The following is a 25,445-nucleotide window of genomic DNA, read 5'->3' as shown; positions in this document are numbered from 1 at the left end:
AATTTTTAAATGTTTTCTAATTTTTCAGCATACCTTTGTTCTACCTATGGAGTGGTTTTGTTTTTAACTGAAAAGGTTAGTTTGAAAATGTCTGGGGGAACAGAAGAACTGAAGTAAGCCTTTGAAGTTTCTCATGTGTTATCACATTGTTTTTATGTCACCTTGCTTTATTTAGATTTACTTTCTGAACTGTACCACATTCAGTATTCCATTTCCATATGCTCAAAGAATGAGGTTTCCAGGATATTAAAAAGATCTTGAGACGTTTGTAATTCAGACCATGCCTAGGCTCATATTTTACTTCCAAACAGTTCAATACTGAAAAGCCTGGGGAAATGTATGAGATCAGGGTAAACTTAGAGAGCTTCTGTGGTGAGTGTTCACAGCCTCCAGTGATTTTTAACCTTGTGTTTTATAAACCCAATGGATTTTTTTTTCCTCTTCAGATCTAGTCATGTATTCATCTCACCTAAAGTTTTTTGTCTCTGTAACTTTCCGCGGAAGAGTGCCACTTAGCTAGCTTACCTGATGTGGGAAGGAGTGCCTCTCTTTGTTTTGAGTGTCGTACCTGCTAATTTCATCTGATAACCCTTTATTTCTATTACTGGGAGAGATAATGAGTGAGTCCTACATAATCACCTTCTCAAAGCCCTTCCTGATTTTTATAGACCTTTTTTAAATCACCTATATTTATCTCTAGGGATAGGATTGGGGATCTGTTCCACACATTTAATTATTCTTTGCTTTCTATATTTTCCTGTTCCTTTATGGACTGAGGTGAGTTATGTGTGGGAGGGAGGGAGATGAGAACTGCACACTGTGGTGTTGAATGAATTTATACAGTGTTTTGATAGCACACGTAATTTCTTGTTTTCCCCTTTTCTGCATCATCTGTGAACATGGAGAAAGTAAGAGCTTTGATCCAAATCCCTGAGGGATTGCACCTGTCACTGTGACAAAATCTTGCCTTTTGTTTCCTGCCTTTAAGCAGTTACATATCCAAGTTAATTATTTATATACATATAATAAGTACATATACATATATAAAAGAATAAATAAAAAAGGATGAATAGTAAACTCTTTAAAGTCTACATCTCAGTTCTACTTTTTAGTCTGGAGTTAGGTCACAGCTTAAATCTTCTTCAGGGGATGGGAACAACAACCTTTTTATTTGTGAGCTTTAATGAAAACTGCTGTGAGTTGACCATGCCAACCAGAGAACATCATATTTGATTTTCATAAAAACAACATTGTATTGATGAAACACCAGTATTTATTAATTAGATGCAGAGTTGGGTTCTCTCCTGGCAATTAATATGCATGGGCTACGCAAGTAACATGCAACTGTCATGGCATTCTGTTGACTAAATTTAGGTGTCTACAGTGTTGCTAGTACTTAAATGTCTTTTCCAGCCTGCAGGCTAATGAATGTTACTAGGACAAGGCTTTTCTTATCCCAGAGAAGTCCAGATGAGTTACATCCTGAAAATGCAGTTCACCTTCACTGACAAAGGGAAGCCTGCAGTGACTGACCATGTGTGCACATCTGTTTCACAGATAACGTTTAAGTAAATGAACACCATCTTAAGAACTACCTGAAGACTACAACATAATCTTGTTTTACATCTCAGTGACAAAACCAGATGAAGGTCACTGTACTGAGAAGTATATCCAGGTCTACAAAATTGCATCTAGTTGTAACACAGCAGAAGCTGTGTGTAAAACCCTGAAGTTCTGCATAAAACCCTACATTTTGACATTTCCAAACTTTTGAATGGCTAAGATAAATTATCATTACATTATAAGTAATCACAACTAGTTTATTTAGTAGCTGAAATTTAATAAAAACAAGATAAAAACATTAACAACAAATAAAATTAATTGCAGCACCTAGTGTTTGGACCTAAAAACAAGCAAACAACAAAAATACCTCAGTAATTTAAGAAAGACAGGGAACTTCTAGAGGATCCAGTGAAGGGCAACAGAGGAGATGAGGGGCTTGGAGCATCTACTGTGTGAGGAAAGGCTGAGAGACCTGGGGCTGTTAAGGAAAAGAGAGGCTGACAGGGGGTCTTATCTGTGCTTATAAATACCTATAGGGTGGGAGCAAGTGGATGGGGCCGGGCTCTTCTTAGTGGTGCCCATTGATAGGACAAAGAGCAGTGGGCACAAACTGTAATGTAGGAGGTTCCATGTGGACATGAGGAAAAAGTTCTTTACTGTGAGGGTGACAGAGCCCTGGAACAGGCTGCCCAGAGAGGTTGGGGAGTCTTCATCTCTGGAGATATTCAAAACCTGTCTGGATGCTTTCCTGTGTAACCTGCTGTAGGGAACCTGCTTTAGCAGAAAGAACTGGCTGATCTCCTAAGGTCCCTTCCAGCCCCTGTGATTCTGTTGGGAAGCACATGAATCATTTTCTGTCTGTCCTAGTAATTGATTTTTTAAGTCTTCTTTGTATATCATTTCTAAGTACTCTTTAACCCAATTAAGTAAGGCACCAGTAACTTCTTCCATTGAATGTTTTAGAAGTTAGTTATTTTGAAAAATTTAATAGTTTTGAATCAAAGCAAATGTGACCGTTCTTGAAGTATTTGCAGCTTTTTGTTCTTGTTTTGTTAGTTTATGCAGTTTAGTCTTTATTAGCTTATATAGTTCATGCAGTTTTACTGATAAGAAGTAATTTTGCTTCTTTCTTTAGCTATAAAAAATATGCCAGAAGAATAGGCATCTGAGAGAAATCAGAAAACAAAGCCCCTGTAACATTATGTTTTGTTTTAAAATTTCCTTTACTTGGTCAACTTTGTGCTGTTTCCTTCAGTTTGTTTATTTTCCTGCTTACTTGTCTGCTCAGATTCCAGTGTCCTGTCAGTATCTCGCAGATACAGCAGCTGTAAGATGCTCAGAACTCTATTTCTAGGGCACCAAGTGAACTGAATGTGGTATAGTGTAATCATAGCCTGTTTACCATTCTGTGGAGTGAGAATTAGGACATAGTAGTACAATTTAGACTAAGATGTTATTTCAGTCCCCTTTTTTTGTCCTTTTGCATTCAAGAAATAATGTTTGTAATTGAGGAAAACCTATCAATTTCTGTGTGAACACTGTAAAACATTTTCCCCACATACCTTGAGGGTTGCATTTGCAACCCAATTTCAAAAGCCTTTTACATTTGAGCAGGATATAGTTATTGACTACATCAGTGTTCCTTTTCTGTAAAGTGGTGCTGGGAGCAGTAACCAGTCCCCTGAAGAGACCAATGAGCACTTACAGGACCCCAAATCAATGTTGATTGCTGGCTAAAGACAGCCTACCTGCTTTGTCTAAATTTGTTAGCTGTGTTAAGAGTCATGCTGCAAACTGAAATTACATTGATTTTTAAGGAGATCCAGTGGGATGAAGTCTTTGCTTTTGTTTCTTTGGTAAGACAAAGATGTTACTTGAAGGGACGTCTTTTGTGATGGGTTTTGTTGATTTTCTTCAGGCAGAGAAGTATTAAGGTACCAGTTCATATATACTAAATACAAGGTTTTATAACTTTGCTGTAAAAGGGTAAAACCATTCATAGGATTTATTTATTTGCGGAGAGACACTTGAGATGTGTAAGCAGCTGTCATTCAGGAGCTGTTCATCCAAGTTCAGAAGTGTTTTGGTATAGACATTAGTTGGAAGAAATGCACATGTACCTTCTGGAATATGAGCTGAATGTGAAAACGAGTTATTTTCAGGTTGTCCAATGTATAGTAATGTAGCCTATATGCAAAGAAACCATAATATGAAATCTGAAATACTTTATTGCTTTGTTGTCTGTATTCTGTTTAATCCTTGCCAAACATCCTGCTAGTAAACTTCTGTGGATGTACACCACATTTGGTCCTGTGGTTACAGCACCCATTCTTTATGGAAGTATCATCTGGTATACACACCATACCCATGTATTTCACCTTTTGAACGATGTAGGAGCCAACACTGATGCAGCGTTTCCTTGGATTGCCTTGAGCATGATCCTTTGGAGTTACTGAAACACACTGAGATGCTTACCATACTTTCCTGATGAGCTTGAGCTGGTGTAAATGAGCACTGCTTCTGGTTTTCACCTTACTCTGATGCCAGCTAATTTACATGCCTAAGTACTATACCAGTAGCTTGTGCAGCTGTTCAGGGAAGCAAACTCCTTTCTTCTTTCTTCCCATTCCAAGTATATTTTAACATAGCTTTGTTCTCTCTCACTGCAGAGACGCTAATGCCACTAGAGAGGAAGGAGGTGGCAGGAGTTGGTAAAAGGAGCTGGCTTCTGGGGACTTGGCCACCTTGGGTAGATGGCCTTGGGCAGCACTGGGGCTGCTTCCTCTCTTGCTCACAGCACGTTATGAGACATGCTGCATCCTGCCTCTCTACTCAAGCAGGAGAGTAAAAACTATTTTGCTTGCCTGTCCTTGTGACAGTCTGGCTGTAATTGAGAGCTTGATGAACACTTGTTTCCTGTCTAATTCATTCACCTAACCTAGTTTTAAGGAAATTACCCTGTGTTGGAGTTGGTGTTTCCTTACAGATGATATCAATAGACACGCATACAGCTTGGGCAGCTGGAGCTCTCCATATTAGCTGTGCATGCACTGAGAAGACTGTATCTATCCCGCCCATATTAAAAATATTACTAATTTTAGTTCAGAAGCATGTGAGTGGTATTTATACCAAAGCATAGATGGGTAGAAAGTTGCCAGGAGGAAGAAGCTGCTTAGACAGTGAAGTCAATCAAATGTGCAGGCAGGTGCTTATTCACACGATCCCTAAAGAATTTTTATTTTCTCTATAAAGGCTTCTTAAAATTCCCATTACCCTTTTGAAGTGCTATGTGGTGACCTTTTAGGAAAACACTTAACTCTGTCCTTTTGGGAAACCCCAGGATAGTAATACTTGATCATGCTGTCACAGAAAGTATTTCGTGTGGAACTGAAGGTTGGTACCTTGGGGGAAAAAAAAAGAAATTCTGGACTTTTCTCTTATTTTACAAGTCTCTGACAGAGTTAGGGCATTTTGTCATCTGAAAACCTTCTGGTTCTTTTTTTTTCTTTTTTCTTCTTCTTTCTTTTCTTTCTTTTTTTTTTTTTTTTTCCCAATATTAGTGCTCTTTAATTCTGGCTTCTTAAAACACCAATATTATATATACTCAGTGTGAAGCTTGTTTATACTTAGACTTGTGTATGTCTGGAAGAATCTAGAAGCTGTTTTTACTTCATTGTGAGAAAAATGCTCTCAGTTACAAAAGGGAGCATCAGAAGTACAGTGGAGAATAGATCTTTTTATATTGTTACTGACTCTGGCCTTAGATTTCCACATAAACTTTATATATAAAGAAAATTCTGATGCATGTGAACAATATTCAGAAATAGTAGTTGAATGTTAAAGGAAGTATTGTGGTCAAAGAAGCATGGCACATTTATTCCCCTGACCTAAGAAGTAAGGTTTTCTGAAACTTCTCAAGATATGTAATCCTATTCTTCCTCTGTATAAAAGCATCACTGCAATTTGTTATATTTTCGCTATTCAATCTGACAAATGATATTAAGCTTAAAAACATCAGTGTTTCCAGGTCATACAGATGAATTCATGAATATCCTGTGTCTTCCTTAAGACTATCTTCACAGAGTTACGTTTTCAAATAGCAGTCCCAAAATATTTTTATCTAGGATGAAGACTTCAATACGCTTTCCAGAACAAATCCCGATGCCAAGTAAACCTTTCTTTTTCTTTTTTTTTTTCTTTATCACTGGGTATGTAAGCTGTTCCTTGGAGAAGCATATAGTTTATAAAGGAGGGTGAAAGACTAAGTATGTTCCTGTAGTACAAAGAGGTATTACAGAATCTTCTGCATCGACCTAGCTGTTACACAATTGACAGTTTGATGTTTCAGATGAAATCTAGAGACACAGAACCTGCATAACTAAAGTAAATAGACAAGTCAGTTTTCAGCAACAACAATAGAAAACCCTGAAATGCAGTTTTAAAGTATCCCAGAGGAGGAAACTTCTGCACAGATCTACTTTTCTTCCTGTGGTCAGGGTTGAATAGTGCCCTCGTGAGAAAAATTCACGTGTATACTGCCTGCTACGTGCTTTACTTTTCTGGTGTTGCTGCCTGTCACAGGGATTGCAGATAAGCCAAAATACACAAGTGAAGGGAAATGAAAATATTTAGATTATGCTGTGATCTCATCTGAGAGATTTTCTGTACTACCTCAATCATTTCTGTAATCACTGTTAATTCAGTATCAGAGGAAACTGCTCTGCAGTGATAGGGATTTGCAGCATACTACATCACAATCAAGGCTTCTGCTATTAAACAGAACCCATGATTTAATGGTCAGCTCTCCTTCCATAGGCTTCATAAAACCAAGCAGATTTTTTGACTGGCAAGTTGCTGCTTAAATCTCTCTCAGCCCTCTGAATTATCTGTACACCAGATCATGGTCATTATTCATGCTTTTATCAGCTGCTTGTGCAGCAAGAAGAATCCTCGTCCCCTTTCATCTTTTGGATTTGCTTGCCAAGCGATTAGAGGGATTTGTGTCTGACAGCTACATAATCTAATTACACTTGCCTTGCAGAAATAGTGAGATTAAATTCTGTCCTTGTTGTTGTTACATTCTGGTGCGAGTTAGGGAGTTAACCTGGCCATGGAGTCAGGACATGTGAACTCAGTGTTCAATGCGTGTTTCTTGTGTGGCAGGACCTAAGAGTAATGTAAGTTGAACTTGGCTTATAAGTACTCATATATATATATATATATATAAACCAATAGTAATTTCACTTACATTATCAGCTACATGTGATTTAGATTTTCAAGCTAGATGGCTTTCCTAATAGGAAGAGGGGAGGTGGCATGCATGTAAGTTTGTAAAGATGCCTGAAGATTGTGAAGATGCCTAAAGATGCCTGAACAATTCTATAACATTGTGGGTAGATAATGATTCTTACTGCTCTTTCAGAGTAGCTATGGCTGATAATTGCTTATCATAATAATCCTTTGTACAAATGGGGAACACGTAAAGAGATGTCAATTTAAAAGTCACAGTCAGTCTGAAATGACTGAAATGAGTACTCCCGGTATGGAAAGATATCAAGGGATTTCTTTCAATTCTTTCAATTTTACTTTTGGCATTGAGTCCACAAATGAAACTTCTGTGATTTTATCATAAAACTGTGTTTAGGAATTAATTTTTAAAAATATTACTAAAAAAATTTCAAGGGAGGATTTGAGTACTATGTTATTACAGATCTTATATCATTGTGGTTTTTTTAATGAACTCTATGTGATAAACAAACCTCAGAATAATTCAGTTTGCCTCTGTTTCTCTTCTGTCTCTTTTCTGTTCCTATATTTTACATTTCCATTAAGTTTTTTGTTATCCAACTTTTACTTGAACCTGCAGATTTTAAAGGAGAATAATCATTTCTTTTTCAGAGTGTTGGGAAGAAAGTACCTCCAGCCACAGCAACTCAGGAGCCAACAAAAACAGAAGTGGACAGCAGAACAAAAAGTATGTTTCATAGCTTTGTCTTCTTTGCACTTTGTGCTGTTGAGCCTCTTAAAAGCTAACTGAGCATTTTTTCTGCTTTTGGCCAGAAGAGTATCCTGTATGTATAAGAAGCAAGGATGCAAATGGATATACTTAGGACAAACTATGAGTAGGTGGTACACAGACAGAATGTTTTGTTTCACAGAATCCTCTGAATTGTTTTTGCTTTGATAGTCCAACTTTGAGTTTTCTGCCACTGAAAATCAAATTAAACTACATGATCGGCTTTTGGCCTGGAGGGTACTTTGGAACATAACAGTTCAGTTAAGATCCAACTTCAGCTGTCATAACTTGTAGGTAGGTCATAGAAAAATGTCTCTGGTTCTGAGCACTCTTTTTTTTCCCTCTTTTTTCTTTGTTTATGTAGCAGATGTAATTTGTGTGGGTGGTAGAGTCAAAGAACTCTGGTTTTATTTGGTTATTTAGATGCTTAGTAGAGCAAAAAGGAATAATTAAATCTTCTGGGAAGGTCTCAGTGCAGTTCCAAGGAGTTTTTTTTTTTAAATAGCATGCCAAATCCTTTGCTTTAACTCATATGAAGTTACAGCTAAATGTTATGGATATTTGTAGGAAACAATAAGAAAGAAGAGAACATAGCCACATATTAGAAAAGAAATGGATTGTAATATAAGGTATTGAGTTTTTAAGTCCTTTCCTAATGTGTTTGCCTTTTTAGATAGTGAACAGATAGTGTTTTGTCTCAGAACTGAAAAGTGAAAAGAGGAAGGCAAGGACATGGAGTAGCAGGAAAGCAGAGGCTGTCTGGCAGAATTGTGCAGTAAAGACCACATGCTATCAGCTCAAAATTGCCCAAGCAGCTTAAGACAGTTTAGTGAGTTACTGTTCATTAACTGGACCTCTGTAACTGACTTCCTGCATCCTCTTATCTTGCTCCCTTTGTGACGTAAGGCTGTTAATGTGCAGTACTCATTTGCCTGGAGGAAGTGAGAATTTTAAATATTGAAAAGCGTGCAAACTGGTACTGTAGAGCAGGGCTCCAGAATGAATACGGTTTGGAATTACCTTTCCCATTCTGCAGCTTGAGAAGGTTCAACTGGCCGCAGGTAGGTGCCATCTGAAAGGGTGCTCCCATGGCTTTCCCACCTGCAGCAGCAATGCTTGCATAGTGAACCTGTCTAAGAAAGGCTGCCTTTCTCCACATCAAGTTACACTTTTTATTTTTTTTTCTGGCAGTTCAAAGTGGTTACAAAATTACATCCCATAGTACTAGAGTTTCATGCTTGTACCATGTATAAACAAATGTGGAAGCCTCCACATTGGAGAGGGAGCTCTTGGGTATGTGATTTGGATTCCCTTGGGATTGCAGCCAGAGATGCTGGAAGAAAGAGAAATTGCATTGGTAGAGGAGCAGTAATATGTTTTTTCATTTTCTTCCTGTTTTTTTCATGACTGATGCTGTTATTCCTTATTCTCTAGTGGATTAAAAAAAGCACTTGCACTATGGAATAGCCTGCTGAGCCAGGAAAAAGGGAGCAGCATCACCTTCCTTTTCTGCACAGGAGGCTACATCAAGGAGTGCTATTTGCTGACTGCACCCACATTTTGACAGATGTCTACTTTTTTTCCTATACCTGTCTCACGTATGGGGGAGTGGTTGGCAGCAAGGCACTTGAATGTGCATGCCATTTGCTCCCCTGGTATGCACAAGATGGCCCAAGTTCTGCAATAGGATGAGTTGGTCAGAGCAGAGACAACTGTATGCTCCATAGGTGTATCTCTCCACAGTCTGCTATGTGAATTTCCTTAAGAAAGGACCTTACAATGTTGTGAAATAAATAGATGGTCATCATCAAAAACAAAGAGAAGACGGAATGGCTTTTGCTGAAATACATTGTACAGTGAAAGCACAAAGACTTAGATAGCTGAAGTAGTCCTTTGGAAAATAGAAAGAGAAAGGAAATATTGCTAACTTTAGAGGAGTGAAAGAATGCATCGTTGAGTAGAAGGGGGAAGAGCTGTTTGTTTTAGGTTTGTGTCTGTGTAGTCCTCTAGGGGAATAAATCTGCTGTTAAATTTTCAGCAGTTTTGTGTGTGGCTTGGGCTTATATGTATTTATAATCTTGTATAAGTATAAATATAAAAATCTCTGGGGGGAGATTATTTATTTTATTATTTATTTTGCTATGAAATAGCTTGCCTTTAGTTTAAGTGTCTTGCAGTGGAAAGGCTGTTTTGTAGATAACACATATCAGTTTTCAAGTAGCTCTGTTGGATTCTGGAATTCAGCAAGGCAAAAATGTTCACAGTGACTGACAGAACCATTACTGCTTACTGAGACTGTAAAAATGGAGTGTAAGTGCACAGACAGCAGAAAAGCAAAGACAGTAAGTTAAAAAGTGCATTGACCGTGATGCTTAATTTGATTACTCCACTCACTGATTATTTACAGTTTATGTTAACCTATTACATAATAAGAATACCAAAATCCTAGCAAGTACTAATCTTCTTGCATGATGATAGAAGGAGTATAAAGAGTTGCTGAATCGGGATTAATGAGGCCCTAATTAGTTCTGGATATTTTTGTTTTGTTTTGTTTAATGAGGTGGTGTTTTGATCCTTTGAGTCTCTTGTAGTGCCAGGAAATTATTTTTTCAGTGCTATCTATTTATGAGTCTTGAAGGCAGTGATTAATTATAAAACTAAATTCTGCTGAGTGTGTTGTTGGGTTTTTTTTTCCCATCTGTTCTATGTTTATGGTAACAATTATGTAATTTTTCCTTAGACATTGTAGATTTTGTTCAATTTCAGAAAGCTTTTATTTCAGCAGTAGTTAAAAAGAGGAAGCTTAAGCCCAAGGATAACTAACTTAATGCTGCTTGTTTTCTTACTTAATATTAGTGTATGATATAGACTTCATCAGGGGAGAAATAATTAAGTCTCAAAAATCAACTATATCAAATCACAGAATCACAGAACTGTAGGGGTTGGAAGGGACCTCCAGAGATCATGGAGTCCAACCCCCTGCCAGAGCAGCTCCCTAGCCCAGGTTGCACAGGTAGGCGTCCAGGCGGGTCTGGAACGTCTCCAGAGAAGGAGACTCCACCACCTCTCTGTGCAGCTGTGCCACTGCTCCGTCACTGCACTGGGAAGAAGTTCCCGTGCACATTTGTGTGGAACTTCCTATGCTTCAGTTTGTGGCCATTTCCCCTCCTCCTATCACCACACACTGCTGAGAAGAGTCCAACCTCATCCATTTTCCTCCCATTTCTTAGATATTTATAGACATGGATCAGATCCCCTCTGAGTCTTCTTTTTTCAGTGCTGAGCAGACCCAGGTCTCTCAGCCTTTCCTCATAGGGGTGTTCCACACCCTTTATCATCTCTGTGGCCCTCCCAGTGTACTCTTCCCAGGAGATCTCTGTCTTTTTTGTACATTTTGCTTGCTTTACTAAAAGGTAACTATCAATTTCTGAAAAGCCAGACAGGTAAGTTCAGAGCCCAATAGTTAGGTTATCTGAGATGGAGGAGATCTTCTCTTGAGCAGAACAGGGTTGCCTAACAACAAAGAAAGCAGCAGAAGTAAGGAGGGGAGCCTGTGTCGTCCTTGCTTAAGAAAATCAAATTCCAGAGACAGTTTCCCCTGTGCAATTTAATTGTGAAGGTATGTATGTCTGAGGACCGTAGTGTTGAATATCCCAAGTCATTCTAACAGTCTGGCAGGAGAACAAGTAGAAGAGGCATCCTGTTAAAATGAGTAGGTTCTGCTGATGCAGTAAATTCAGTTTGCTCAGTTCTGGTTTGGACAGTACAGTATTTAACCATTCTCTCAAAATAAATGTGCATCAAGCCACTGGATTCTCTGGGTGAAATACAGTAGATAATGTAGCAGCTGTATTCTCTAGGAAGACCATCTGTTGCTGCCTTTTCCCTCTTTGAGGAAATGTTTTCCTGAAGGCTTAAGACTGTATCAAATAGCCTGGAGTTCGAATGCAGGGCAGACTGTGGGACATAAGGTCTTGAAAAAAGATGCATGTTAACTATCACCCTAAATCATCCAGTTCTTATTAGAGAATAGCTTTATTTATTGTTTGGGGTAGTCCTGAGGCTATTTCCTCAATGCAGCATGGGCAATGGAAATCAACTTGTTATAAATATCTAGTTCCTTGCTGGTGTTTACCCTTGCAGCTTCTGATTGATGAGGACTATGCTGGAAAGCTCTTGAGGCTTTGTCAGAGAATCTAGCAATGGCTTTGTTCTTCATTTCGAAGGATTGGATTGCAAGGGTTGTGGGCAGAGAAAATAAAATGCTTGCTGTTGTATCATCGTTGTTCCTAGTCTAATTGAAACACTGGGGTTCAGAAAACATGGAAGGTACTTGGGAGTGCATATTTTTGAATGGCATTTTACCTAGCCCATGCTCTCTCAGCTTAGAATACATACAACGAGAAATTGAACGTCTTGCATTAGATCCAACTTGTTTGAGTTTTAAGACATATGGCAAGGTTCATCAGTTCACTCAATCCCCTGAGAAATGTCCATTGTATACGACAGGTTGTTTTCCTTTGCTTAGGAGCAGCTGCAAATACTGTGGTCTGAAAGAGTAACTGTTGTCAAATTAGTAAGCGAGGACTGAAATGCTCATGAATACAATTTTTTTTTCTCATCCTTTACTGTTTCCAAGATGTCTAACTGCAGGGGGCTTATAGAGAGGTGTACTTTTAAAACATATCTTCAGGTCAGAGGAAAGAAAGAGAGGCTTCTGCAAGAACCATCTGTGATTTATAAATCCAGTCTTGGATATAAAACATGAAAATGAGATTTATCACCCACAGTTAAGGGATGTTTAATATTGGTATCTTAGTCTGAAGCTTTAATTTGGCTTAAACCTATTTACCATGCTTGTAATTGGATATGTTACTTTGACCTTTTTTTTCTTTCCCCTACTTAGAAAAAGCCCAAATTCAGCAAGTTACATTGTGCTGTCTTCTGTGCTGTTTGAAATCATATTGCCTTTTATCTTTTTTTTTCATTCCTATCTAAACATAACTGGAAATTCTGTATTATTACATCTTTTTGCTATATTGTGCTCTGCTGAGTAAGGACAATATTAGTACATATGTTACATATCTTATATGATTTTTTTTCTGCTTTTATTAATCTAAATTTAGAGGTTCATATTACTTTGAGTCCTGTTTGGCTTTGATTTTGCTTAAATCATGCTGTACTATCTCCTAAGAGAAGCTTGGAAGCTGACTTCATCCACACTTTAACTCAACCCCAACAATGTTTTTGAGACCTGGTTCTGTTGCAGTATGATGCAGAGGGTCCTCACTAGGCAGAGGAACATATTGGCTTAGTGTATGTCCATGTGGATAATGCTGGAGGAATCCAACCTCATAAAGTTTGTACACCTTGACTTTTTTTCAATGGCTGTGACTTCATCCTGTGTTCTTGTCCCTCCCTCAGTTCTCCCTCATGCCTCTCACAGAATTGTCTCCTGGCTCTTTGTGCAGCTCATCAACATTTGCATTTGCTCATGGTGTTTTGTTTTGTTGTTGTTGTTTTCTGATAAGTTGTTTTTTCTAGCTTAATTCCGTGTTTCTCTGCTATCTGAATATTAAAAAAAAAACAACAAAAGTCAAGAGTTTGATGTGGAGTGCGGAGAGGTCATGGGATAACAGAGTTATTGATAGCAGAGCTACAAGGTGAAGATTCATAGTAGTTTCCTATATATAATGACTAGGAATTTTTCAGACAGTCTTGCTGATTCTGACAGCTACTTACTATGAGATCCACATTGGCATGTACTTATAGAGGTAGTATTTAGAAAAGGAAGGAAGAGAGAATTACCTGATTCTCAACAGATATTTTATGGTGCTAAAACCACAGCCTTCTGTCCACTCTGTTGTTCAGAGTCTTCATCCTTATTTGAATGTACAGTCCTTAGATAGTAAGGAGGAACTGGTGAAGATTTGTCCATTGTAGGATTCAAGAGACATGAGTACTGGACTGTTGTTGTTGAAAATGTTCTTTAAATTCATGGAATTCATTCACTACTTGGGTGAGAGCTGTACCACTGACATCCTTTCAGGATAGCATCATTACTGTGGGTTATTGGCTGCTCGCTGTTGTTTAGTCAAGTGTTCTGCTGGACTCCCCTCCCAGTGTAGAGTTTGTATAGTTAGTCCATGAAGGAATATTGTATGTACTTGAGTACTAACATTCAGGAGAGCTCCTCCCTGGGCCCAGGTGCTGTTCATCTCCAAGGAGCCACCCTGGCTTCTCTTCTGTGTCATAAGAAAGAGATGTTAAGCCTATACGCAGTAGCTAGAGTGTGTAGCAGTCAGATACTTTAATAAGGTATAATGTCTACTGTGCTACATGTCTACATCACCTTTCCACTATTTCACTGAATCATGTTATTTAGCAGAACTGTCTTTAAGATGAGGATGCTCTCAGAATAGGAAAAATAAATAAAATAAGATTAAGTTATCATACTTACCAAACTAAAAATATTCTACCTAAGTCAATATGTGTTATCTTCCAACCGGCTTGTAGATAGAAAGTTATTATACTGCCCAGAAGACAAGGTAGTGAGCAGATAAAACACCCCAACTGAGACCACAAAAAAAGATCCAAACCCTTTGTCCATACTGTGGATAGCAATTAGAACATCCCTTCCATCTTCTGAAATGAGTTGTGTTGTAGTGTCCAGAGGCCACCAAAACTGAGACATTTGTGCGTAATTCTTCTACAGAGTAGTATGCATTTCCTAAAAAGGGTCTAGTAATTTCTGTGAGCTTTTCTTTGGTCTGTTTAGGCCTGCTATCCTAGAATATCACATTGTTATCCATTATTTAATAGCTGGAATGAACATTCACTTTCTATTTGTTAAAAAAGTTGATGTAGGATTATTTGTCTGTTGCACAGCAACATGTAACTTCTTTTCATTACAGCTTCTTTTTAAGATTTCTGAATGGGGGTGCTGGTTCCTCTGTTTCCTAGATGAAAGTTGATGCCTTTATTTATAGAATGGAAGGAGGGAATGTTAAACTAATATTCAAGTCTTCTTTTGTGCTGAGTATACAGAGGACTCAGTTATGAACATCTTTACAGTTATTGATGTATTATTTCTGTTTTTATCATTGGTATAGAATCAGAAATGCTTGCTTTCTTGCACACCAGGGATAGATAAGCTATGTTAGCCTATTAGGTCCTTTATGCTCCCAATTTATGTGAGATGTTTGAGGGCTAGTGGCAGTATTGCAGCAAGTGTCAGATGTGGGTCTGACACCTTCCAGGAAAATTGTTTGTGGTAGGTTGCAGTCAGGAGCAATTCTATCTGAGATGATCAGAGACCCAAACCAGACAGGGGCACCCTGCTCTGGGTGCCCAGCACCACAGCCAGGTGACTTTTAAAGATGCACAAGGAGGAAGATAATGGAAAATAATGGTTCTAGGGGTTATGGAACTGACTCCGTGGTTGATATGCATGACAGTTCATATCAGTGAGATACATTCTTTAAATATTTCATAAAATTTATGGAGTAATATAATACAAAAAGAAAAAATGACAAGAAAATGAAACAGCATGTAGGCCCAGTTTTGGATCATTTTATGAAAATTTTCACCCTTGGATAAGCAGTTTTTAGAAAATGATTATTTATCACATTGAATATTCTTCTTTCAGCCAAGGAATATTGCAAAGTGATATTTCCATATGAAGCACAGAATGATGATGAACTCACAATCCGAGAAGGTGATGTCGTCACACTTATCAGTAAGGTAAAAGCAATATTTTTCTCCTATAACCAGGGATCCAGGTTTTAAAATAGATGTAATTCAATAACCATAAAATCCATACTTGTATCATCTTAAAATAATGCAATTTTATCTATGAAACATTAGGTAGACTACAGAAAGCTCTACACATTGCTGCTCTTGTTGTGCTTTAGAGCCTTACTTTGATAAGTTTAAATGAAGAACAACAAACAGAAAACTCTAGAGTTTACAAATTTACATATTCAGTATATTAACAGATGTACATAGATTCTAAATTGACTCTTATAACTAACATGAAATGCTGGAGAACAAAACAGAAGACTCAAGAAAGCAGCAGAATTGAATGTCTCTGTTAAATTTCTGTGTTGTCTTTATTGTAGGAATTGTGAATTAGAATGTTTGGGTTTGGTGGAGATAGTGTGCCTAAATTAGTTTAATGAACACTTATTTAAAATGTAGTCACTCTTAACACCACAGTAAAGCAGAAAATGTGCAACAGTGATAATACAGAAATGAAATCATTTAAGCTCTCAATTCTATAAATTATAGGTTTCATAAAAAATTGTTAGCAATTTTGCACCAGGTAAAAAAAAAAAACCAAAACCCTTGAGAAATACATCTGTGACAGTGTTCACTCTATACTAAGCTGTTTAGAATACTAAGTTTAGAAACTCAGAGGAAATCATCTTTGTCCTGAAGAATATATATGTAACCAAGCAAAAATAACAAGACATCTGTAGGAAAATAAATTGAGTAAAAATAAATAAAAAAACAAACTTGCCTGCATGAAATATCCTTTAGTGGCTACTTAAGCCTTAAAATATCAGCATCTTTCTTACAAACTTCATTTCAGTGATCTTCGTGTAGATGGAAAGGGTAGGCCTTCACACTGAAAAACACACATGTCTACAGTGTGGATGTATGTGTGTGTGCTTGCATTTCTCATCTGCTTTTTCCCCATCACTGTTTTTTCTACTCAGTTGTTTATTAGAATCACAAAAAATGTTCTGATGCCATATGAGTCCAGCCTAGTTGTCCTTAAAATTCCGGTATTGTACAAAAGATTGTATTTTCAAATGATGCTGTTAGAAATGTTGTGCTCAGTCTGAATATTGAATACCAGGATTCATTCCATGTGCAGACTGATTGGATATTTTTAGTAAAAAAAGAGGTCATCTCTCTTGTTTCGCATAGATTAAAGATAATTAAAATGAGCTGGTTTTGCATATAAATCTGATGTTTCTAGTGCTTGATGTTTTACTATTTCATTTTCTTTTTACTCTTTGTCATTCTTGTTTAGCTTATCTTGGTAGTTGTTTGGCTTTGCATGATTGAAAATGTTCTAATGTAATAATTTAACAGTGTCTCTGAACACAGAAATGGCTTTTAAAAAGTTGTTCGTGTCCACTTTACAGTTTATTGACCTTGCTGATTTAATTCCCAGTGAAGTCTGGTCTCCAGGTGGAACAGTGTTCTTCACTACACACAGATAAAGAGACAGTTGCTTTACTGCATTTTCAATGCAAGATTTCATTTGCTTCCTTTTTCCCATTCACTTCTCACTACCTCTGTCCCAGCAGTGGAAACTTATTAAACTTTTATAGGAACTGAGCCAATGATTTGACTGATTTGATGTATACATTTTTTAGCATATCCTCCTGTCATTTTACTCTTTAAGCCTGATTGTATCAAGTCACTGCAGATATTTCTTTTTCCTGTTTTCTGTGATATGTCACATGTTCATGAACTGTTACATAAAACCATGCCTCTAGAGAGTCGGGGGGGGGGGGTGTCTCAATGCAGGAAGGCTTGGTGTTCCTCCTTGGGTACTTTTTTATGCTTCGTCTGAACTAATCTGAGATACTGGGGATGCCATACCTAACAAGCAGACACTTTGCAGACTCTTTTGTGGTTTGTAGACCTTGGTTTTGTTTTTTTTTTCATCTATTTTTAATACATAATTTCAGAAACAGAATTTAGAATTGAGGTCTTTGCCATAGAATTCTGAAAACAGTGGGGTCTCCTCTGTGCTCTTATTGTTGAGAACAGTAATTTTATTTTAGTCCAGAGCTTCTCAAGCAGATGTCATAACATTTTTATTTCAGTCGTCAACAACAAAGCCAACCTCATCTTTCTGCCTGTAAGTTGCTTCTGCTGGAGCCTTTTACCCAGAGCTCAGAGCCTGGTGCTTAGAGCATCTTTTCCATAACCAGATCTAAAGATCCGCACTGATCAAGAGGAACTAAATAGAAATGCAGGCAGCACTTCAGAAATTATTACTGTGGTTTTACATTGCCATCAGATTACAGTTTCTTTTGATCTAACTGCAAGAAAAAAATTTGCACTGTTTGCTTCCTATGACAGACAGCATTAGACGAAGTTTATTCTTCCCAATTACTTAGATTCATGGAGAGAAGATTGTTAATTTTAAAGAAACAGGTGGGAGTAGTACTTCCTGAAACCCCATTGTCATTTTGATGAGATCACTAAAATCAGACAGTGGTAAAACCTTCTTAGTATATCAGAAGCCTGATAATTTACTGGTCAAAAGGTAGTATATTTTGGTATATACAAAGGCAAGAGTGCTGTTATGCCTGTCTGATAGCCAGAAACAATGGCAAATTAGATGGCATATTGAGTTATTTTTCAGTGAATTGGATATGACTAAATGATACAAAAAATGCCTGGCGAGATAAAGTACAAACATATGGTGGAACAGTTTTTTCCTCATAGGTAAAAATTTACTTGGAGATAAGAAGAAAAAAATGAAGAAACTAATGTCTTCACATAAACGTATTTGAAACATTTACAGAAAAGGTTTTGGTTCCTTTTTTCCCAATGAATGACTTTGTATGTGTATAGAAAATGTTTTATTTATTAATTACTGGAAGTGAAAGTGTACAAGCTGTAATCTTTAGTTTCTTAGTGCAAAGTATTTAAAGATAGGAGGTCATAAAATACTGTTCAGAATTCTGGAGGAAGAAACAGTATAGATTTGGAACCTTTGCTTCACAGCAAGGGAGTCTAAGAAGAATGTGCCTTTTGAAGAAAGGGAGCAAAAAGCAAAATATAATAATTTTACAATTAAGGTGATTGTTGCACAGTTTGATGACATATCCATAAGCTGATGAAGCATAAATGTTAAGAGGCCATGAGATTGGCACTATAGACTGTTCTCTGTAATCTCAAATGTTTGTAATGTTTAGGTGCTTTTTTTTTTTTTAATATCTTCAAAATGTTCCTGGCAGCATTTGAACAAGTATGATAATGTAGGCAGTGATTGCTGTGTGCAACCGAAAGAGAGTGGCAAATGACTGTTCTGTCATACTCAAATTTTGATTTTTGTGGTTATATTTGCAATAAATAGAGCTACTTTTAAGCAACAGAAGTTTTTAAAGTGTCATCTTGGAAGCTTTTTAGAATATTTCATTCTAGCCCTTTTAGATGTAGCTGCTGTAGGCTGTTTTCCAGTCCTAATAGAGATTCTTCATGGATGCTCTATAGATTTCTTAGCAGCTCTATTAAATTTTGAAAAAATGAATGAGATCTTAAATGGCATACAGAAAATGACCTATGTGAGAAATTGATAGTAATAACAGAGTAATTTCAAAGCAAAAACATCAAGTACACACTGGCAGCTCAGCATTCTTTTTAAGAAAGTTTTATTTGCAAGACTGCAAAAGTTAATGTTCCTCTGCATCAGTCTACCTGAGTGCTAGGTGATATCTTGCTAAAAGATCACTGCAAGGTTGAAAGCTAACAATAATAGAAAGGTATCCTCACCTGAATCATTATTATTGGAGCTGGAGTAAGGGGAGGCCCGTGGGAGTGGCAGTTCTGCTAATACTGAATTTAGGTGATGTTGAAATTAATAATGTCAGTATATCACCAGGAATAATAATCTTGTGCCCTGTTCTGCGTGGCCAGCCTGGCTGTCACTTCCTGTCCACCTACTTGGACTACAGAGCTTTTCTTCTCCCACTGCAGGCTGATAGCTGAATATGGTGCATTTGTGGTAGGGGCGTGTTGCTCTGGAGTGATGGCTGGCATTGAGGCCTTTCTCATTTTGCAAAATGAATTCCGTGAGCAGGTGAGTTTCATGGGGGTCCAGGCTTCCAGTGGATTGTCAAAACTGTCTAGAGAACCGAGGAGGTGAAAGAAAGCAACAGTGACTTACAGCCTTCCAAAATCTTTCTGATACTTTTTAAACAAATAGTACTGGTCAAGCTGGTGTATTGGTACTGTGAAAGACGGATTGTTGAAGGACTTTCATGGCAAATTTTCTGATCTACAGATTTAATGGCAATCCAATTTGTAGTGCTTAGTGTCATGTTGAGGAAAAAAGCCAGAAACTTAGTTTCTGAAAATGAACATAATGGCAGTCAATTTTTGCAAAGATAGTGTTTGCATTTGATGATGGTGTTGATAATTTGCTTTATTGTGAGGTCTGCAAGTTTGGGGGTTCAAAATGCAACATTAAGTAAGTTCCAGCCTCTAGCCAGATACAATCAAGTGTTCAAGTACAGGCAAGTAGAAAGGTGTAAGGAGACAATGAGATTATGTTCATTCCTTTTAGTCTCTTTAGTAATGTCACATTTTCACTGTTACAGTGACTACTTTGTGCATTTGTCCACATTAGAGCATGGAGTCTCTTCTTATGCTGCAGAGGACTTAGCATCTTCCAATTCTTAATGTAGTCTTTAGGCATTTAATTTCACCCTCACTGTATTTTTGCACATTTCTTCTGCCAAAAAAATTCTCCCAGTTTTATCCCTTACAACATCTTTAAATGTTCATCCTTGTCCAGGAGGTAATTGTCCGCAGCACTTTCTTTAGCTGAGAGATTGCCAAGGATAACTCGGCTGGGTAGGGCTGTGAGGGAAAACAGCTGCTCTGACGGATGCAGCAGGCTCCTGAAGGGATGAAATTAGTAAGTGCTATTTACAAGACTCTTGCCAGTTCAGTGAGGCCATAAGCAGGGGGACCGGACAGTGTGCTGGAGGAGTGTGATAGTTGATACTTAATTTAACATTTTGCCATATTGTTATGTCTCTGGGGTAGAAACCTGCCTGTTTCCTGGGTTTGTGCTGGTTTATTTTTTGTTTTGTTTTGTTTTTTCATTGCCAAATTTAACGCTATGCTTTTAATTGCAAACAGCACACATACTTGACAACGTTTAGCTATAGAAATATATGTACAATTGACAAGACTTTTAGTTTTTCTTTTAATTCGGGCAAGTAGATAGCATGTAAAAATCATTGTTACTGAGATGAAATTTTCAGTATTGTCCATTAAAAAAAAAAAGATAAGATTTGAAGATTTATCCAAAAAGACAGAAAATGTCAAAGCTGAAAACATACAATTGCTTATAGTTGCACCTTTCTAAAGGAAGAAAAGAGTCAGTTCTTCCTCAGCGTAGTCACTTAGATAATTTTATTTGTCTTTGGCAGATAAAATTTTCCATCTCGTTTTCAGAAATTAGTTTACTAATACAGCAATACAAAAGATCCCAGGTTATGCGTGGAAAAATGTACGATCTGGTTTATTAGAACTAATAAAAATGGCTTTCTGTCGAAGCTGCACACTGGATTTTTGTTGGCGCTAAATATCTGGTCACACAGATGCCCTCAGTTCAGGTTTTAGTACAAGATATTCTGAGCTACTGTAACTTTTGTAGCAGTCCTGCACAGAGAAACCAAAAGGAATAAGGTAAATAAACATCAAGTGAAGTCTAGCTTTAAGAAAGCTTTTATGATTGTATGTCTTTGAAGAATAGCATGTGAGCAATAAAATATGTATAAAACCACTTACTACTTGCCTTCAGAAATAACTATTTCCCTCAGAGAGAACAAGATGCCCTTTTTCTCTCTCCTGAGATGATGATGAATTGTTGAAAACATCTTTCATCAGGCCTAATAGCTATACCATATGCACTCACTGTTCCTTGCCCCCTCTGCTGTGCTCAGCACCACTTTCCCCCCAGACATCCCAGCCACTCAGCTGATTGAGAAATCTACTTGTACCAAGCTGCTGATTTCCCACAAGAAATTAATTTGTAAAGTGCTCATGTTGATGATGCAGCTTAGCATGATTAATGGTAGGCTGCTGCTGGGAGGGGTGGGTCTGTTCCATCCCTTTGGCCTTGCCTATGACTGCCTTGGTCACCAGATACGCGGAAGTGTATGAGTTGGCATTGGTTTTATAGTAAGTGGAATCAACACCTTTTGAGAGGGGCTTAGCACTTGCATGAAACTTCTCTTGTACCCAAAACTTCTCCCTGAAGATTTTAGTTTAATGTGAGTAAGAAGGTCTGGAATTTTTGCTAGGCTTCATGCTATGGTGCCATACAAGATGATAGCTGGATTATATCCTGCAGAATAAGATCCTTCTCACACACTGCTTATATATGTGGCAAGCGTTGGGGGTAGTACTCATGTCATTATGTGAAAGTATGAATGTTTCCTCATGTGAGTTATATAAAATTTGTAGGAATGATGATTGAATAAATACGTTCATTGCTAAAAGAATTTGAGGCAGTTTGTGAGTTACAGGGAAAACGGACAGTGAGTAATTGTTCTCTTCCTGCCTGAACCATGTCCTTGACCAAGACTTTGAAACATTTTAAGTAAATTTTTAACCCTTTTTCATATCTAGCTTTTTTTTATATCTAGCATCTTGTTTTTGCCGCAGTGTTTGAAAATGGCGCATTGAGTGAGGTCTGTGTGGAGATAAGGGCTGACAATGTGTTTACTAAGGCACCAGGGCAGCTTATAGTTTACTCAGAGGAACATGAGCCTGCAGTGTGCCCAGGTGGCCAAGAAGGCCAGTGGCATCCTGGCTTGTATCAGAAATAGCATTTCCAGCAGGAGCAGGGAAGTACTGTACTCAGCTCTGGTGAGTCCATACCTCAAGTGCTGTGTTCACTTTGGGCCCCTTACTGCAAGAAAGATATCAGGGCCCTGGAGCATGTCCAGAGAAGGGCAACAAAGCTGTTGAGGGATCTGGAGCATAGGTCTTATGGGGAGTGGCTGAGGGAACTGGGATTGCAAGGGAGACCTTATGGTTCTCTACAACTGCCTGAAGGGAGGTTGTGTAGAGGTGGGAATTGGCCTTTTCTCCCTTGTAACTAGCAATAGGATGAGAGGGAATGGCCTCAAGTTGCACCAGGGGAGATTCAGGTTGGATGTTAGGAAATACTTCTCTGAGAGAGTGCTCAGGCACTGGAATGGGCTGCTTAGGAAGGTGGTGGAATCACCAACCCTGGAGGTGTTGTACTGAGGGACACGGTTTAGTAGGAACTATTGGTTGTAGGCAGATGGTTGGTCTGGGTGATCTTGGAGGTCTTTTCCAACCTTGGTGATTCTATGATACTGTGATTTAGAAACACTCATTTTTGAGATGATTATGTGAATAAACTATGAAGCCAGTGTTTTTTTTTCTGGGGAGAGGAGCAGCCAGCGTTTAAAAGTTCTTTTTGTTTATATATTCTTTTCTTTACATATGCTCTGAAGTTCTTTCTTCCAGTCCTTGTTATCACTGATTGTGGTGCTACAAGTAGTGTTTTCAAAGGCAAGGATTGTATTGTTCCTAGGAACAAGTTCATGCCAAGCTATGTGGGTGAAGTGACAGGTTTCCCCATGCATCTAATGCTTCGAGATTTACATCATCTAAAAAGAGTTAGGGTACTTTGGTCAGTACTTTTTATATTAGCTTGGCTTTATTAAAAGTTGACATATTTTAAGATAAAAAGAGTGAGAATTTTTTTCTGCTCTGTACTTATAAAGGATATTACTGAAATGCCAAGACGACTGGAAAATTGTGATTATTGCTCACAATGCAGGCATTAGACTCACTGCTTAGGCTCATCCTTCCTTTCATTCTGTGAATTGAGTTTACCTGCTGACTTGATAATTTTATCTTAGGTCCAACCTTGCCAGGGCAAAAAGAGCCATTTAAAGGGAAATGTGCACATACAGTGCCAATTGATAACTATTATGATCAGGATTCCAGTCCGTATATGTCAGTTATGTCAGTAATAATGGCATTAGGTTGATTATTCATATTATTTGTTCTGTGTTTCTATAATCTTTCTGAATGCAAAGAATATCATTAAAAACTAACATATTTTGGTTAATCAGATGCATACATCGTGTCTGTTACCAGCACCACCTTTCGTGTTTGTGTTGGCTAATTTAGTTCTATTTTGTCTATTGGAGTGCTAGAGTTTTATGACTTTGCTCTCATTTCTTTCTCCACGATATTCTGCTGACTGAACAAGTGAATCCCCAGGAGATACTGTTTTGTTCAATGAGCAGTGTTGTTTTTTCTGTTTGTGCAAATATTTCATCAAAGCCATTCAGCTTCATTACTGATTAAACTATTTACTGACAGAGTTTAAAGTCGAAAGGTTAGATACAGCCTAAAATGGATTTCACAGCCAAAATGTATCTGGTCAGTTACACTCTCTGCTCTGAAGCCCTGTATATTGTAGGTCATTCATTATTTTCAGCCATTTCATTAGTTTCTTGCAGGGCCCAAGAACCTGAGACAATTCTGGGACAGGATATGTCTCCTGAAGAGGTGTCTTCTTGTTAGACTTTCCAATAAAAGCCACTAGCTGGAAAGACAGTGTAACCATGGCTGGAATAATGCCTAACTTCTAGCAGTCTCTTCCGTTTCCTTCTATACAATGGTGATACAATAAATTTTCAGAGAAGAACCTTAGAGCTGATGGATATAGGAAGAAAATAAAATAAAATAAGTTTATTTGTGTTCTTAAGTATTCAAGGATACAATTGAGTGTATCACAGTTACATTTCCCTGCTGCTTGGATATGAGAGCTGGCAAGAGCTAGGAAAGGTTAGCACAGGATTTTCGTCTTCTAGGGCACAATCTGTGAACCTGAGCAGAATAAATTGCTCTGGGTTATGGACCAAATAGAGTCAGTCTGGGAGATTTCTTCTTACTTTTCTTCTGCTATTTCCTAATTTATGAGGATTTGAGAGAGAGGGCACGTAAAAGGGAAACGAGTCCTCTCCAAAACTGCCTCAGAAGATTAATTTACTGTCTTATTCATCTAAATGATCTTGGATTAGGTAGTTGTTGAGACATTCATTCTTTCATTTAGACAAATTTTAAAACAATATTTCTGTTTAGGAGTACTTAGTTACTAACCAGATGCTTTAAATCATGGTCATGGTCTTCAAAACTATTTAACAAATTGTTGTGCAATACCATGAGGTCTCATTCACAGTAACTGAGCATAGTAACAAAGCTGGATCAGAACATGGTCTTGGGAGGCAGCACAAGGTGGATGTAATATAAGAGTCCGGATAAATCTTCCCTTTACTCACAGGTATTTTACCAAGTTTTATGAAGACTCTAAAATCAATTGTTTTCTGACCGTCCAGAATAAAGTTGGTTTTTGAGAGTGACATGTCTTCATTTCAGTAACATAATTGGGCAATAAAATGTAAGAAATTTTCAAGAACCATTCTTAAACGTTATTAAACTGCTTTTTTTTTTCCCAGCTTCAACAAGACTTTGTTTCCTTCTCCTCATGACAAATTGTGTTAACAATAACCTGATGCAATGTGAGATCAGCTTTTGTTTTGCAGGCTTCAAAGTTACCAAAACAATGCTGATGCACTTTTTTTTCAGTGAAAACTTTCCATGTATTTATTTCTAGGCAGTTACCCATTAATGGGTTAAAAGAATAAAAGAAGAAATTTCCCTTCATATTATTGTTTTTGCAGTGATGTCAGATACCAGCTTTAAAACTTACAGAGCCCTTTCTGTGGCCTTCTCCAGGCCTGTGAGAGCCAGGACCTTTTGGTCCCTGGAGGCAGGCAGCAGTGCTGTGCCACTGGTGCTCTGCGTGGGCGCAAGGAATGGCAGCCAGCTTGGCTCTGAGATGTGACTTTCTATGAGGCCTTTAGTCCTTAAATTCAGAAGCCTCGGTACATAATATATGCATCTCTGTATATACATAGCATCTTGAAAAGTGCTGTAGACATACTTGATCACCTTAAACTCAAAGATGTATTGTTTTTCTTTAAATTATGAGCTTGGCTATAAATAGTGGGAAAGGCTGCTGCGGAGATGCTTACAATGAGGGTTGTAATGG

General features: G+C 37.8%; 1 protein-coding gene across 4 annotated transcripts in view; it reads left to right on the top strand.

The window, feature by feature from the left end:
* The window catches only part of SH3KBP1 (SH3 domain containing kinase binding protein 1), a 221,760-nt gene that overhangs the window by 154,399 nt on the left and 41,916 nt on the right, over positions 1–25,445 (top strand). For all 4 annotated transcript variants that reach the window (XM_065741436.1, XM_065741437.1, XM_065741439.1 and 1 more), the window contains 2 exons: positions 7,462–7,537; positions 15,228–15,322. In XM_065741436.1, coding sequence (XP_065597508.1) covers positions 7,462–7,537; positions 15,228–15,322 — 171 coding nt within the window. The remainder of the gene's footprint in view (positions 1–7,461; positions 7,538–15,227; positions 15,323–25,445) is intronic.

Source organism: Cyrtonyx montezumae, unplaced genomic scaffold (assembly GCF_038088225.1).
Source record: "Cyrtonyx montezumae isolate F1298 unplaced genomic scaffold, pur_monq_1.0 scaffold_3, whole genome shotgun sequence".
In the NCBI taxonomy this organism is placed as follows: domain Eukaryota; kingdom Metazoa; phylum Chordata; class Aves; order Galliformes; family Odontophoridae; genus Cyrtonyx; species Cyrtonyx montezumae.
The sequence above is the reverse complement of the archived record's forward strand: the minus strand, read 5'-3'. Positions and strand labels throughout refer to the sequence as shown.